General features: G+C 38.0%; 1 protein-coding gene across 1 annotated transcript in view; it reads left to right on the top strand.

Annotated features, from left to right (window-relative positions):
• The window catches only part of rad50 (RAD50 homolog, double strand break repair protein), a 35366-nt gene extending 25401 nt beyond the window's left edge, over positions 1-9965 (top strand). Inside the window, exons 24-28 of the mRNA XM_072445718.1 lie at positions 1589-1711; positions 4489-4574; positions 7145-7287; positions 7898-8031; positions 9759-9965. Of these exons, the coding sequence (XP_072301819.1) occupies positions 1589-1711; positions 4489-4574; positions 7145-7287; positions 7898-8031; positions 9759-9945 (673 nt within the window). The 3' untranslated portion in view covers positions 9946-9965. The remainder of the gene's footprint in view (positions 1-1588; positions 1712-4488; positions 4575-7144; positions 7288-7897; positions 8032-9758) is intronic.
• The last annotated feature ends 3434 nt before the right edge of the window (positions 9966-13399 follow it).

Here is a 13399-nt window from a genome sequence, read left to right as displayed (position 1 = left end):
TTTCTTATTTAAAATCTGGGTTTCCAAAATGTAACGGTAAGACCAGAAACTTGTATTTATTTTGGCTTAAAATAGGCTCAATTGGAATTCATTTTGACCTTCTATAATATGTGTCACATGTTTGTGGGCCGGCCCGGAATATAAATATTACTTTTCTTTCAAACATAGGCTATTGAATCTATTATTTCATTCATTTCATGTCATCTTCATTAAGGATACAAGTGCAGACAGATGTTACAGACCGTTAAAAAATAGAAACTAAAATCTTTCTAGCCACATCTTGCCCCTGGGGCCACAAATGCCCAGGTCTGGCCTAACTCATTATCTGTTGTCAGTTAAATTATGTTTAAGGTGTTCTTTCGGGTTCATTTGTATATCTGACTCTGAAAGCACGTCACTGGACCTGATATAGTCCCGGTTTAGATCTGGTGGTAATCCAAAGGTCACATATTGTCGTAGGTGGAACTTGGTGTGAAAAGTTTTAGAACCACTGGTCTATATCACTTTAGTTTTCACTCAAATCCTACTATTGATTCTCTGTTTGCAATTCATCTACAAAGATTCAGCCACTTGCTTTTTTACTGTTAATAGACAGAGTTTTGAGGACTGTGCTGGCTCCAAGTGCAGCCGGCTGACAGTTTACTACATGTCCTCCCTTCTCTCCTCCCCATTTCACTCCTGTCTAATAAAGTCGACGGGGAAAAACAATCTTGTTAAAAAATACAGTTTAAAAAATAATTCAATATTTCATTTAGAATCGTTATTGCTGCAGCAATGGCTCTAATTTTTCATAACTCTAGAACCTATGGGTTAAGTACAATGTGGTTATTTTTCTGCGCTTTGACTGCAGATCCAACTCTCACAAATGAATAACTTTAATGAATAACGTCAGAAGCTTCTCAATGTAGCAATGGGAATGATTGAAAGAAAAGACCACCTATCTTTGCTCAAAGCTTTAGAGGAAACGACCTATTGGTGTAGATTTAAACACTGAGATTTGGGCGGTAGAAATGGTAACGCATTAATATTTACGTTTCTTATTTAAGTCTTGCACTTAACTTTAGTATTTTCTTAAGTATTGCGAATTATGACCCGTAGATTTGTTCAGCAGTTTTCCCAGCAAGCAGAAATGATACACATGTTGAGACGATGTATGCGTGTAATGTTTTGAGTGACGAGGTAATGGCATGATGGCAATAATTATGATGCTAAGAATGTTTTATGAAGGTGAGGAATAAGTAGGAATTACTGCAAACTCATTAAAACGAACTACCGTATTTTCCGGAGTATAAGTCGCATCAGCCAAAAAAATGCATAATAGAGAAGAAAAAACATATATAAGCTGCACTGGAGTATGAAATGCAGTTGCAAGTGTGAAAATAACAAATAATATCACATAAGTCGCTCCGAGTATAAGTATAAATATAAGTCGCACCCCGGCCAAAACTATGAAAAAAGACTTCTGTTTTTCATGTTTTAAGAGTCATTTTACGGGAATTGCGCAAGGAGAGCATGAGAATAATGTTCCAGAACGGGGGATTGATCATTTAAAAATGTGCGTAATCTACATATAAACTTTGTGTCTTAGGAAAGAGCTGCGCGAGGACCAGTACGACAAAGCTGAAGAGTGCTACAAAAACAAGATGATCGTGATGAGAACCACCGAGCTCGTCATCAAAGACCTGGACCTGTACTACAAGGCCCTGGATCAGTGAGTATCTTCCCCCCAATTGACATCAATAATCCGTCCAAATAATGCCTTCTGCTTTATTAGTCAAATACTGATGGAAAGATACCAAAGATACCATCATGCTCTTCTTTGGTGACACAAAATGAGAAAGATGAAAGGCTCTGGAGCTGAACCACAGAGAGGTGACGTGGACTTCATGTGCGCGCGTCATGGTCTCTGCATTACGCACGTCCAAATCATTATTAGGGGTTCGTGGAGGGGCAGGAATTTAGCGCGCTTCCGCCTACCAGAAGGTCACAAGTTCAAACGTCAAAACGGGTGAACTGCTCCTGTCACTACTGGACCTAAAAGATGTTCACATTTAATTTGGTCCTTATGCGTCCGTAGATTTGAGGGACATTGTGAAGCTGTTTTCTGCCACATAGACATGAAGATCGAGTCTTGAAGTGGCACCTGTGCATGCTGAACTTAAAGATTTGTTGATATTTAATTCAGAGCCTGATTTATTTACGTTTAAACTCCATGTGATTTATTTATTATGTTTTACACCAATTTCAGCTGAATTAGTTGCAACAAATACTAAATAAAATATCTAAAATCTGTTCCGCACATTTTTTTGTCTCTTAATTCTGTATGTCAACAAAACTAAGGACATTTTTCAGATTTATTTGCCCCAAAAATGTGCCAATTTGGTAATTATGTGTGAAAACATCCTACAAGGAAAAAGTGTTAATGCATTTTTTGTCTCACATTTATACGTAAGTAAAGTAGAGTTTCAGCCTGACAGCCCTCGTGTCAGATATTTAAACTTATTGTTTGTACAGTCATAGATTCTGCTTCCTATTATTGCAAGTTGCGTCTTTTTGTTAGTGACAAAATACACAGTAATTGGGTGAGATGCCAGTGCGTGATTGAGCGCTGGTTGAGTTCCTGTTGAAGGAGAGATCTTTCTTTTGTGGTGGCAGAGTGGTAAATGGCGTCACTGTCGGCGGCTTCACGTCACAACACTAGAAAGCAAATACTTCTGGGTTTAAATTTACTAAAGGAAACGGCTCGATTCGAACGTTCTTCTGTCTCCTACACAATTTCTATCTCAAATACGTCGCCGTTCAAAAAGTGTATTATTGTATGCTTGAAATTATATCTTAACATAAATGGTATTCATTTACATTCCTTGCCCCTGATAAAATAAACGTATCTAATCCCTCTGCTGAGATGAACTGAATGTTTGTGAAAAGGAAGAGCCCTCCAGAGACCCCCCCCAGAGCCCTCCAGTGCCCGCCAGAGACCCCCCAGTGCCCTCCAGAGACCCCCCAGTGCCCTCCAGAGACCCCCCAGTGCCCCCAGTGCCCTCCAGAGACCCCCCAGTGCCCTCCAGAGACCCCCCAGTGCCCTCCAGAGACCCCCCAGTGCCCTCCAGAGACCCCCCAGTGCCCTCCAGAGACCCCCCAGAGCCCTCAGTGCCCTCCAGAGACCCCCCAGAGCCCTCCAGTGCCCTCCAGAGACCCCCCAGAGCCCTCCAGAGACCCCTCAGAGCCCTCCAGAGACCCCCCAGAGCCCTCCAGAGACCCCCCAGTGCCCTCCAGAGACCCTCCAGTGCCCTCCTGAGCCCTCCAGTGACCCCCCAGAGCCCTCCAGTGACCCCCCAGTGCCCTCCAGAGACCCTCCAGAGACCCCCCAGTGACCTCCAGAGACCCCCCAGTGACCTCCAGAGAACTCCAGAGAGACCTCCAGAGACCCTCCAGAACCCTCGGTCTAAATAGTCTTGCCAACTCTGTTTCTGCCTCACCATTTCACCCTCATTCTTCCTGCACAAACTCATCTCTGTTGTTTCTCAATCGTGTCACGCGTGCAGCCGTCATATTTAGGTTATTGTGTCAAACTTTAGAGTGTCATGTTTGCAGCAGGAAGCGTCGTGGTTTATTCTCAGGAGGTCTTTCACTGTAGGTGCTTTGCTGTTGACACCTCCAACAGTCTTACTCTCTTTTCTTTTCCTTTTAATATAACCAATACAAAAGTCAGAATAATAAATGATCATCGTTAATGAGTGATATTTTGCCTCATGTCTTAAGAAAAACTGCACACCAATAACATTATAATGCACTTGAGTATCTAGAAAAGTGCATTGATGGTGTATATATAGCATGTATGACATATGGAGTTGGGCAATATGTATGGCAAAACAGAATATTCACTTATTCACAATATTTTTCATGATTTTTGATGAAATAGTTTCTTTTAATAATTTCTTTCAGTGTTTATTGGCCGTTGATCTCGCAGTGCAGTATGTGAACCTCGAACAGCTCCGGCGAAGCCTTTGGTGATGCTCTTATCTTAACCACACTCTGTTTCTGTCTAATTTCCTCCGTGATAACTGGACCGTTTCTTGGTATTGCCAGACGACACCATGAACGCCACTTAATCTGAAGGATCAGCAAGCGCAGACACAGATTAGTCAGCACATTTGTTTTAATTATTCACCAAATTAAGATTCCAAAGTCATCAATACATGGTACGGTTTCACATCAGTCTAAAATCCTAGTTGTGACTTTTTAATAAACAGATGTTTTTGGGGTGTGATTTTCAACTCTTATATTTTGTTACATTATTAGAGGTCATGTGCAACTACTAAAAAACGAATGATTATAAGTTCTGCATGAAGGATGTTAATGCTTCTGCTAATGACTGATTTGAGCATTTGCAAAAGTTAAAGCTCCGTGATCCAGATTGTTTGGCCGTGCGGGTGTTTTACGGTTATAAATATTGGTATTTAACTTCTTTCTTTGGTCATTTCTCAGAACAATTATGAAGTTTCACAGCATGAAGATGGACGAGATCAATAAGATCATCCGGGACCTGTGGCGCAGCACGTACAGGGGCCAAGGTGCACCTTTGTCTGTTATGTATTATCAAATGAAAGTATATACCGTATTTTATGGACTATAAGTGGCACCAGCCAAAAAATGCATAATAAAGAAGAAAAAAACATATACAAGTCACAATTTATTTTATAAACTCCAAGACCAAGAACAGACATTTCATCTTGAAATGCAGTTTAAAATAATAACAGATGAGAGAACATGGTGAATAGGTGTACGTATGCTAACGCTAACACCTTCAGCTACATGAGGCACAGACAGAACTGTGGTAACTCTGGTATGTTAACGTAACATATGAACAGTTATTCAGATAACTATAGCATAAAGAACATGCTAACAAGTTTACCAAAGCATCAGTTTTACCCCAAATCACTAAATCCACTGAATTCTTCTTCCTCTGAGTCACTTCTAAACAACTCCACAAACTCCAGAGGAAGAGGAAGTGCAGATTCTTCTTCTGCGTCGCTTAGAGCCTAGAGCGCCTTCTTGTGGTTGTCAGTGTGAAAATAATCAAATAATAACACGTATAAGTTGCTATGGAGTATAAATCGCTAAAACTATGAAAAAAGGGAGACTTTATAGTTCGAAAAATACGGCAAACTGAAAGTTTCTTTTGTATAGTATATAAAATGTAAAGGTTTCTTTTATGTACTATATAGACTGTAAATGCTTCTTTTGTGTAGTATATAGACTGTAAATCCTTCTTTTGTGTAGTATATAGACTGTAAATTCTTTTGTGTAGTATATAGACTGTAAATTCTTTTGTGTAGTATATAGACTGTAAATCCTTCTTTTGTATAGTATATAGACTGTAAATGTTTCTTTTGTGTAGTATATAGACTGTAAATGTTTCTTTTGTGTAGTATATAGACTGTAAATGCTTCTTTTGTGTAGTATATAGACTGTAAATGCTTCTTTTGTGTAGTATATAGACTGTAAATGTTTCTTTTGTGTAGTATATAGACTGTAAATTCTTTTGTGTAGTATATAGACTGTAAATCCTTCTTTTGTATAGTATATAGACTGTAAATGTTTCTTTTGTGTAGTATATAGACTGTAAATGTTTCTTTTGTGTAGTATATAGACTGTAAATGTTTCTTTTGTGTAGTATATAGACTGTAAATGCTTCTTTTGTGTAGTATATAGACTGTAAATGCTTCTTTTGTGTAGTATATAGACTGTAAATGTTTCTTTTGTGTAGTATATAGACTGTAAATTCTTTTGTGTAGTATATAGACTGTAAATCCTTCTTTTGTATAGTATATAGACTGTAAATGTTTCTTTTGTGTAGTATATAGACTGTAAATGTTTCTTTTGTGTAGGATATAGACTGTAAATGTTTCTTTTGTGTAGTATATAGACTGTAAATGCTTCTTTTGTGTAGTATATAGACTGTAAATGCTTCTTTTGTGTAGTATATAGACTGTAAATGTTTCTTTTGTGTAGTATATAGACTGTAAATTCTTTTGTGTAGTATATAGACTGTAAATGCTTCTTTTGTGTAGTATATAGACTGTAAATGTTTCTTTTGTGTAGTATATAGACTGTAAATTCTTTTGTGCAGTATATAGACTGTAAATCCTTCTTTTGTATAGTATATAGACTGTAAATGTTTCTTTTGTGTAGTATATAGACTGTAAATGTTTCTTTTGTGTAGTATATAGACTGTAAATGCTTCTTTTGTGTAGTATATAGACTGTAAATGTTTCTTTTGTGTAGTATATAGACTGTAAATTCTTTTGTGTAGTATATAGACTGTAAATTCTTTTGTGTAGTATATAGACTGTAAATCCTTCTTTTGTATAGTATATAGACTGTAAATGTTTCTTTTGTGTAGTATATAGACTGTAAATGTTTCTTTTGTGTAGTATATAGACTGTAAATGCTTCTTTTGTGTAGTATATAGACTGTAAATGCTTCTTTTGTGTAGTATATAGACTGTAAATGTTTCTTTTGTGTAGTATATAGACTGTAAATTCTTTTGTGTAGTATATAGACTGTAAATGCTTCTTTTGTGTAGTATATAGACTGTAAATGTTTCTTTTGTGTAGTATATAGACTGTAAATTCTTTTGTGCAGTATATAGACTGTAAATCCTTCTTTTGTATAGTATATAGACTGTAAATGTTTCTTTTGTGTAGTATATAGACTGTAAATGTTTCTTTTGTGTAGTATATAGACTGTAAATGCTTCTTTTGTGTAGTATATAGACTGTAAATGTTTCTTTTGTGTAGTATATAGACTGTAAATTCTTTTGTGTAGTATATAGACTGTAAATTCTTTTGTGTAGTATATAGACTGTAAATCCTTCTTTTGTATAGTATATAGACTGTAAATGTTTCTTTTGTGTAGTATATAGACTGTAAATGTTTCTTTTGTGTAGTATATAGACTGTAAATGCTTCTTTTGTGTAGTATATAGACTGTAAATGCTTCTTTTGTGTAGTATATAGACTGTAAATGTTTCTTTTGTGTAGTATATAGACTGTAAATGTTTCTTTTGTGTAGTATATAGACTGTAAATGTTTCTTTTGTGTAGTATATAGACTGTAAATGCTTCTTTTGTGCTCACGTAGACATCGAGTACGTGGAGATTCGGTCTGACGTGGATGAGAACGCCTCTGCTGGAGTCAAGCGCAGGGTTTACAATTACCGAGTGGTGATGGTGAAAGGAGACACGGCTCTGGACATGAGGGGGCGCTGCAGCGCTGGTCAGAAGGTACAGTCACTGACCTCCCAGTCGTCATGGAGATGCAAGCCAGGTTTTGTTTTGGGTCTATCACTGATGTGCAGTTTCAGCTCGAGTTTCTTTGATTTTCTCTTGGGCGGTCACAATATCAAATTTTAACGTTTAAAATGATTATGATTATTCACAATTACCGAGTCCATGATGAAACGGTGAAATCTTTCATTTTCTTTCTTTCCCATCGTCGAACACTATTCTTCCACTAAGTCTATCCACTAAGTGTGTGAACTGCAGCTTCACCAAATCAAACTTCCTGAATGACTCAAATCACTCAAGTCAGACACATTTTCCACATTGATTTGTCGTCGGAAGTTAACGTGACAAAAAACAGCCAGATTGAAAATGTTCTTTATATTTAGATGTATTTTTTTTTGGACCATAGATTGAGTTAAAAAGACATAATTTTGTTTCTAACATTGTCATGATTATATAGTGACCTGAATCATCTTGGTCCTTAGTATGTGTATAAGTATTAGTTTGTGCGTAAGGCTGGAAACGCGCTATAAGATGGAAGTTTTGATGCAGTTTATTTATATTTTAAGACAAAGGCAAACTGTGCTTTTCCTTGACTTAAATCCTGCAGGTTCTGGCGTCGCTGATCATCCGTTTGGCTCTGGCCGAGACCTTCTGTCTGAACTGTGGCATTCTGGCTCTGGACGAACCCACCACGAACCTGGACCGGGAAAACATCGAGTCCCTGGCCCACGCGCTCGTAGAGTCTGTACACCTTTTACACTTTTATATACTGTTTTTCCTGCACATTGTTTTTAATGTCACTACCGTAGTTTCCACACTATTAGGTGCACTGGATTATAAGGCGCACTGTCAATTGATGGTCTATTTTCGATCATTTTTCATATATAAAGCGCACTGGATTATAAGGGGCACAAGGTCGTTTTTTTGAGGAAAATTAAGGCTTTTAAGTGCGCCTTATAGTGTTGAAATATGGTATATTGAAAGATTCAGGTCAGGTTAAGACAACATGAGAGTTGAGCAGAGGTTTAACAGTGTTTCAGGCGAAGTTTGCTGACGACGACATACAAACACTTCAGTCAAACTCTTTATCTCCTTCTGTTTTCCTTTTTTAACTTGTGGGATAAAAGAATACAAAATGCAAAGCTAAAGCTAAAAGGTTTTCAAGGAGAATTTGACCTTTATGTGTTCGAATAAACCTGGATACTGACCTCTCCCTGTGTACATGAGGAATGAGAGGAACGTTCAGAGCGGCACATTTCTGGAGTGGAGTTTTTTTCCATGATCATTTTAACAAGTTTATTTTGATATGAATTTGAACAAAATGGTAATTAACACAAGCTGTTTTGTAATAGAATCATCCAGAATTGAGGCAAATAAATACCAAAGCTTGTATGCACAGCAGAAAGATGGACCATTTCCAAAACGTCAAATGGTGGCCACTTTCAGGATTTACCATGACTTATAAATAAAATTGTGTCAAGGGTCAGAGTCAAGGGTCAAGTGTGTTTCTCCTCAGACAGATTTAGGCAGTGAGGATTCAGAACAGAGAGAGGCCTTTTTAGATTTTTAGCTTCTTTATTTTTATTTAATTTATTATAATATATTGAACAGACGGGCGAAATATAAATATAATTTCAATTTCAAAATATTTTTTCTTCCGGGTTTTCCCAAAAGGCACCACGGGAGGAGGGGGGGAGACACGGCGCAGGAGCGTGTAACAGTAGATTTAGTGTGTTTTACATCGGTAGAATTGATGCTTCTAAGTGTGCAGCCTTAGTCACGGCAAAACGCGCTGGAGAAAGATGTGGTAAACGGGTTTAAAATGTGCATTTGCGATATAAAGGCACGGAAACGCGCGCGCGCGCCTTCTCATGCTCTCCCGGGCGCGCGCAGGGACGGACCCGCTCCGTCTCTCACTCCCGCAGGATTTTGACGAAAAATTGCTTCATGCGCTCTTATCTTTTGACTGAATACCGCTATTTATATTTCATTTAAAGCTATTTTGCGTTGACGGCGGTACTTTATTAAAAAAAAAAAAGATAATTGATTTTATTTATGCGTTAGAAATCAAAAATCTAAGTGCGGCGGATCCGTAAACCAAGTGATAAAATAACTGTGGCCTAACTAAGAATAAATTATCTTTACAACTGCTGTTGGTAAAAGCTATATTTGATTGGAATACGTTTACTTCCTCTGGGGATCCGGAGACACAGATGGAAATTAAATGATTCATTAGATGAATTTCAAATCAACATCTTCCATAACGTCCCTTTTTAAATTCTGTCCGGGTTTTTTATAGGAAAATCTCAGGTCGTTTTATACTCTAGTGACAAACATATAAAGGACTTTTTAGCGCATTTCTATCAACTAACTTACAAGAAATGAGCAAAGTGAGGCATTAGACCAAACGTGGAAAGTTTCACCGCCTCAGTTCTCGTTTGAACCGTGTTGCCTTTGTGTCCCCGCAGAATCATCAAGAGCCGCTCTCGCCAGCGAAACTTCCAGCTGCTGATCATCACTCACGACGAGGACTTCGTGGAGCTCCTGGGACGCTCCAGCTACATCGAACACTTTTACCGCATCCGCAAGAACCAGGATCAGAACTCCGAGATCACCAAGTGCAGCATCTCCTCCCTGTCGTCGTATCTGCACTGAAAAAAACCTGTGCAGCGCCGTGATCGCACATGGGAACGAGGAAGAAAGGTCGTTACGTTGTAATTAATATACATGCTGTGTAATTACTCATAGAAGCAGGACGCCACTTTCAAACTGGTACATTTGATTGAAGCAAGTTTAACTCTGACCCGGTACGACGACTGTAAAATACAAGGAAACACGTTATTATTTCCTTTGGTTATAAGGAAATAATAACCGATTTTTTGCGGTTAATTTCACGTGTAGAATCAGGCATCAGTTCTCACAGTCGAGCGCAGATCCAGCTGATGTTTGCGAGCGCGCATCAGCTTGAACATGCAATCCGTGGTGAAAATAAAACTCTAAAACGATAATGTAGGCCAAATGTTAATCGGGGTTGACCGCGTTTCAAAAGTGCAATGCATCCGATAAATGTGTTCATTGATTGACAGCACTAAGAAGGCGATAAACTACTTTTATTCCCTGTATCCCGGTCGCCACGCTATTTCTACCCTCTACCAGTGCCATTTCTGTGCTATAGAGGAGATGTTATTCGCAGAGATTTGCAAGAACTAGTTTAACTTACAGAGAAATGCAAGAAATACTGCTAGTTTTCCGTTCTGGACTGGCCTGGTCCTTGTAACGTCTTCACTTTACAAGAATCCACCAAACCTTCCTCAAATTCCCGTTACGAAAAGAGAAATTGTTAAGTTTTATGTACTTTTGTCATTCCAATCTCACTTCAACGTTTGAATGTTTTTGGCAATGCCTCCACTGTGCCTTGACTCAGAAAAATAACTTTATATGTGTTGCTTAAAGACTGAATGAACCGTGCAGCGCCAAAAGGAAAATGCAAGATAATTCAGCCATATTTGAAGTTCAAATGTTCAAATGTTTTCACAGTTTTTGTCATTTACGTCGCTTTCATACGTTTAATAATCCAATAAATAAATGGCTTGTTCTCCCGGTTATCTCTTTTTTTTCCATCCCTTTTTATCACGCATGTTACTTCTAGGCATCTTGAGTCACAGAGGCATTTGTCAGTCTTGGTTTTTTCGCGACCACATTTTATCAGTCGCAATGATCAGTCTCGTTTGAAGAGCGGGAAAAAACCTGGGGGTGAGATTCTGCTATAAAAGTCTTGCCTTTCTGTCGATTCGGTACAAGTCTCTCAGCAACAGTTCGAACGATCAGCTCGAAAATGAACAAGTCTGCGTGTTTGACGGTTTGCGTGGCGGTCGCCTGTTGGGCCGCCGTGGCCGTGGCCGCGCCTCATGGCAAGGTCCTCGACGCGCTTCACCTCGCACCCTCCGCCGCAGCGCTTCGCCTCATGGCCCTCGCCAAGCTGAGTGAAAGCGTTGATAAATTGATGTTGAATTACACCCAAACGCCCAATAAGGTAAGTTCAATCAACGATTCTGTTTGCGGCACTAGATTTTGTTTTTGGAATGGTCTTTTTATGTGTCTTGTGTTGTGTTGCCAGACCAATGTGTATCTGGATAGTGCCCAGAATTTCTCTCAAGGACCTGGTCGATGTGGGGTGAGTACTTTATTTATTTAGTTGGTGAATTGTTTATTTCGTTATGCTATTTTAAAGTCGGCTATATAGTACGATTACGAGGAGTATATAAGTTGTGGGTTTACTTTATTTAAAGCCAAATGCAAGTGGATTTGGACCACATTGTTTGTATGGTGAACTGTATTAAAGTGATGGTTGCCAAAGTGATGCAAAAAACAGCAATATTACCGTATTTTCCGGACTATAAGTCGCACCGGAGTATAAGTAGCCAAAAAATGCATAATAGAGAAGAAAAAACATATGACGCACTGGAGTATGAAATGCGGTTGCAAGTGTAAAAATAACAAATAATATCACATAAGTCGCTCCGGAGTATAAGTATATAAGTATAAATACAAGAGTAAGTGGCACCCTGACCAAAACTATGAAAAAAGGTGCGACTTGTAGTCAACAAATTTTAGCTTTAAAAGTCAGGAAAAAAGACACATTCAATTTGATCTAGGCTTAGCAATACAAATAAATCAAAGCAATAAAATAGATAAATACGTTCTAATTCATAAAAATGGTAAACAAAATAGATATAAAAATGTATAATAATAACTAAAATTAAAGGAATAAAATATTTTAAAAAGTTAAAACCTGGAGAATAAAAGTGAATGTTACAATCAATGCCTGAGGAAGCTTGTATTTTTAATCAAGTACAGTGTCAGTCAAGTGTTCTTTGTGCACAACAATTGCTATTACTGTAGTGGCTGCTTGATATTCCAGGAACTTTGGACTCTCATTAAACTAAAGCTCACGTAGAGATGTCAAAATCAGATGCAAATGTAGCCGAAACTAGATACTCATTTGCATTTACAAGTATCAAGTACAACACAATTAAAGAAGTCACATTAACAGGACGAAATGTGACCTTCCCAGAACACTTTTAGAATGTTTTTAAGCTTAATCAGAACTACAGTAGTATAAGACCACAGGGTTCGTTTAGTTTTTGATAATTGTTACTCTTTCTATATTTCATGTGTCAGCATTTCATAAAGATGACATGAAATGAAAACAATAGCTTAAATGGCCTATATTTTTGGCAGAAATGTGATTATAATGAGTATAATTAGTTACACCAATGATCACTGTATTGAAATTGCGTGGAGTATATTCCTTAGTATAACGAAAGCAAAGTAAATCTATTAACTTTTGCTATGAACCTAACCATATTCAGTAGAGTCAAAATGGAGTGCCATTTCTGTTCACGTTCCTCCTCCTCGTGAATAAAGTAAAGAAAGTGTATTTAACTATTGAAACTGACCGCGTGCTCCTTTTCGACTCCAGGTGAAGTTCTTTTGTGTGGTGTATGACATTCTTAACAAACACAACATCACACAACACAAACTGAAGCAGGAGCTCGTGGGAAACCTGAAAAACTTCATCAAGCCAAAAGTAAGAAACGCACTCTTCCCTTCGCAGTTTAAGCACATTCGTGGCAGACAATGACCAAATTAACTCTTGTTTTGTATCGTTTGTTTAGCTGACCTGCTCCGAGATCAACAAGACTCCTCTAAATACTACAGTGTGGCTCCCGATGGACCGGTTTCTGTCCGATCTCAAGACGTGTATCCAGTGCCGCACCCTAAATAGCACCTCGACGAGCTGTTAAGAACCACCAGCAGCAGCAGCAGAAATGTTTACTTTTGTGCATTGTTTAATTTACCCGCCTGTTATTTATTCCAATTATTTACTTTAATTATTCCATATTTTATTTATTTTATATTTTATTCTTGGCAGAAGATAATAAATATTTTTGCATCAATAATTATGCTTTTATTTGGTTTGTTTTTCCCATTTATCTTCAAAACAAAAAGGGATTCTCAACAATATTAAAATGGTCGGTTAAATAATTAAAAGTAATCACTGAAGGTTTCTTGTACTAATGGTTTGTGGGTACGTCCACCGCCTGCT

Source organism: Eucyclogobius newberryi, unplaced genomic scaffold (genome assembly GCF_026437365.1).
Source record: "Eucyclogobius newberryi isolate DKJ021-1_F unplaced genomic scaffold, fEucNew1.0.hap1 SCAF_15, whole genome shotgun sequence".
In the NCBI taxonomy this organism is placed as follows: domain Eukaryota; kingdom Metazoa; phylum Chordata; class Actinopteri; order Gobiiformes; family Gobiidae; genus Eucyclogobius; species Eucyclogobius newberryi.
The sequence above is the reverse complement of the archived record's forward strand: the minus strand, read 5'-3'. Positions and strand labels throughout refer to the sequence as shown.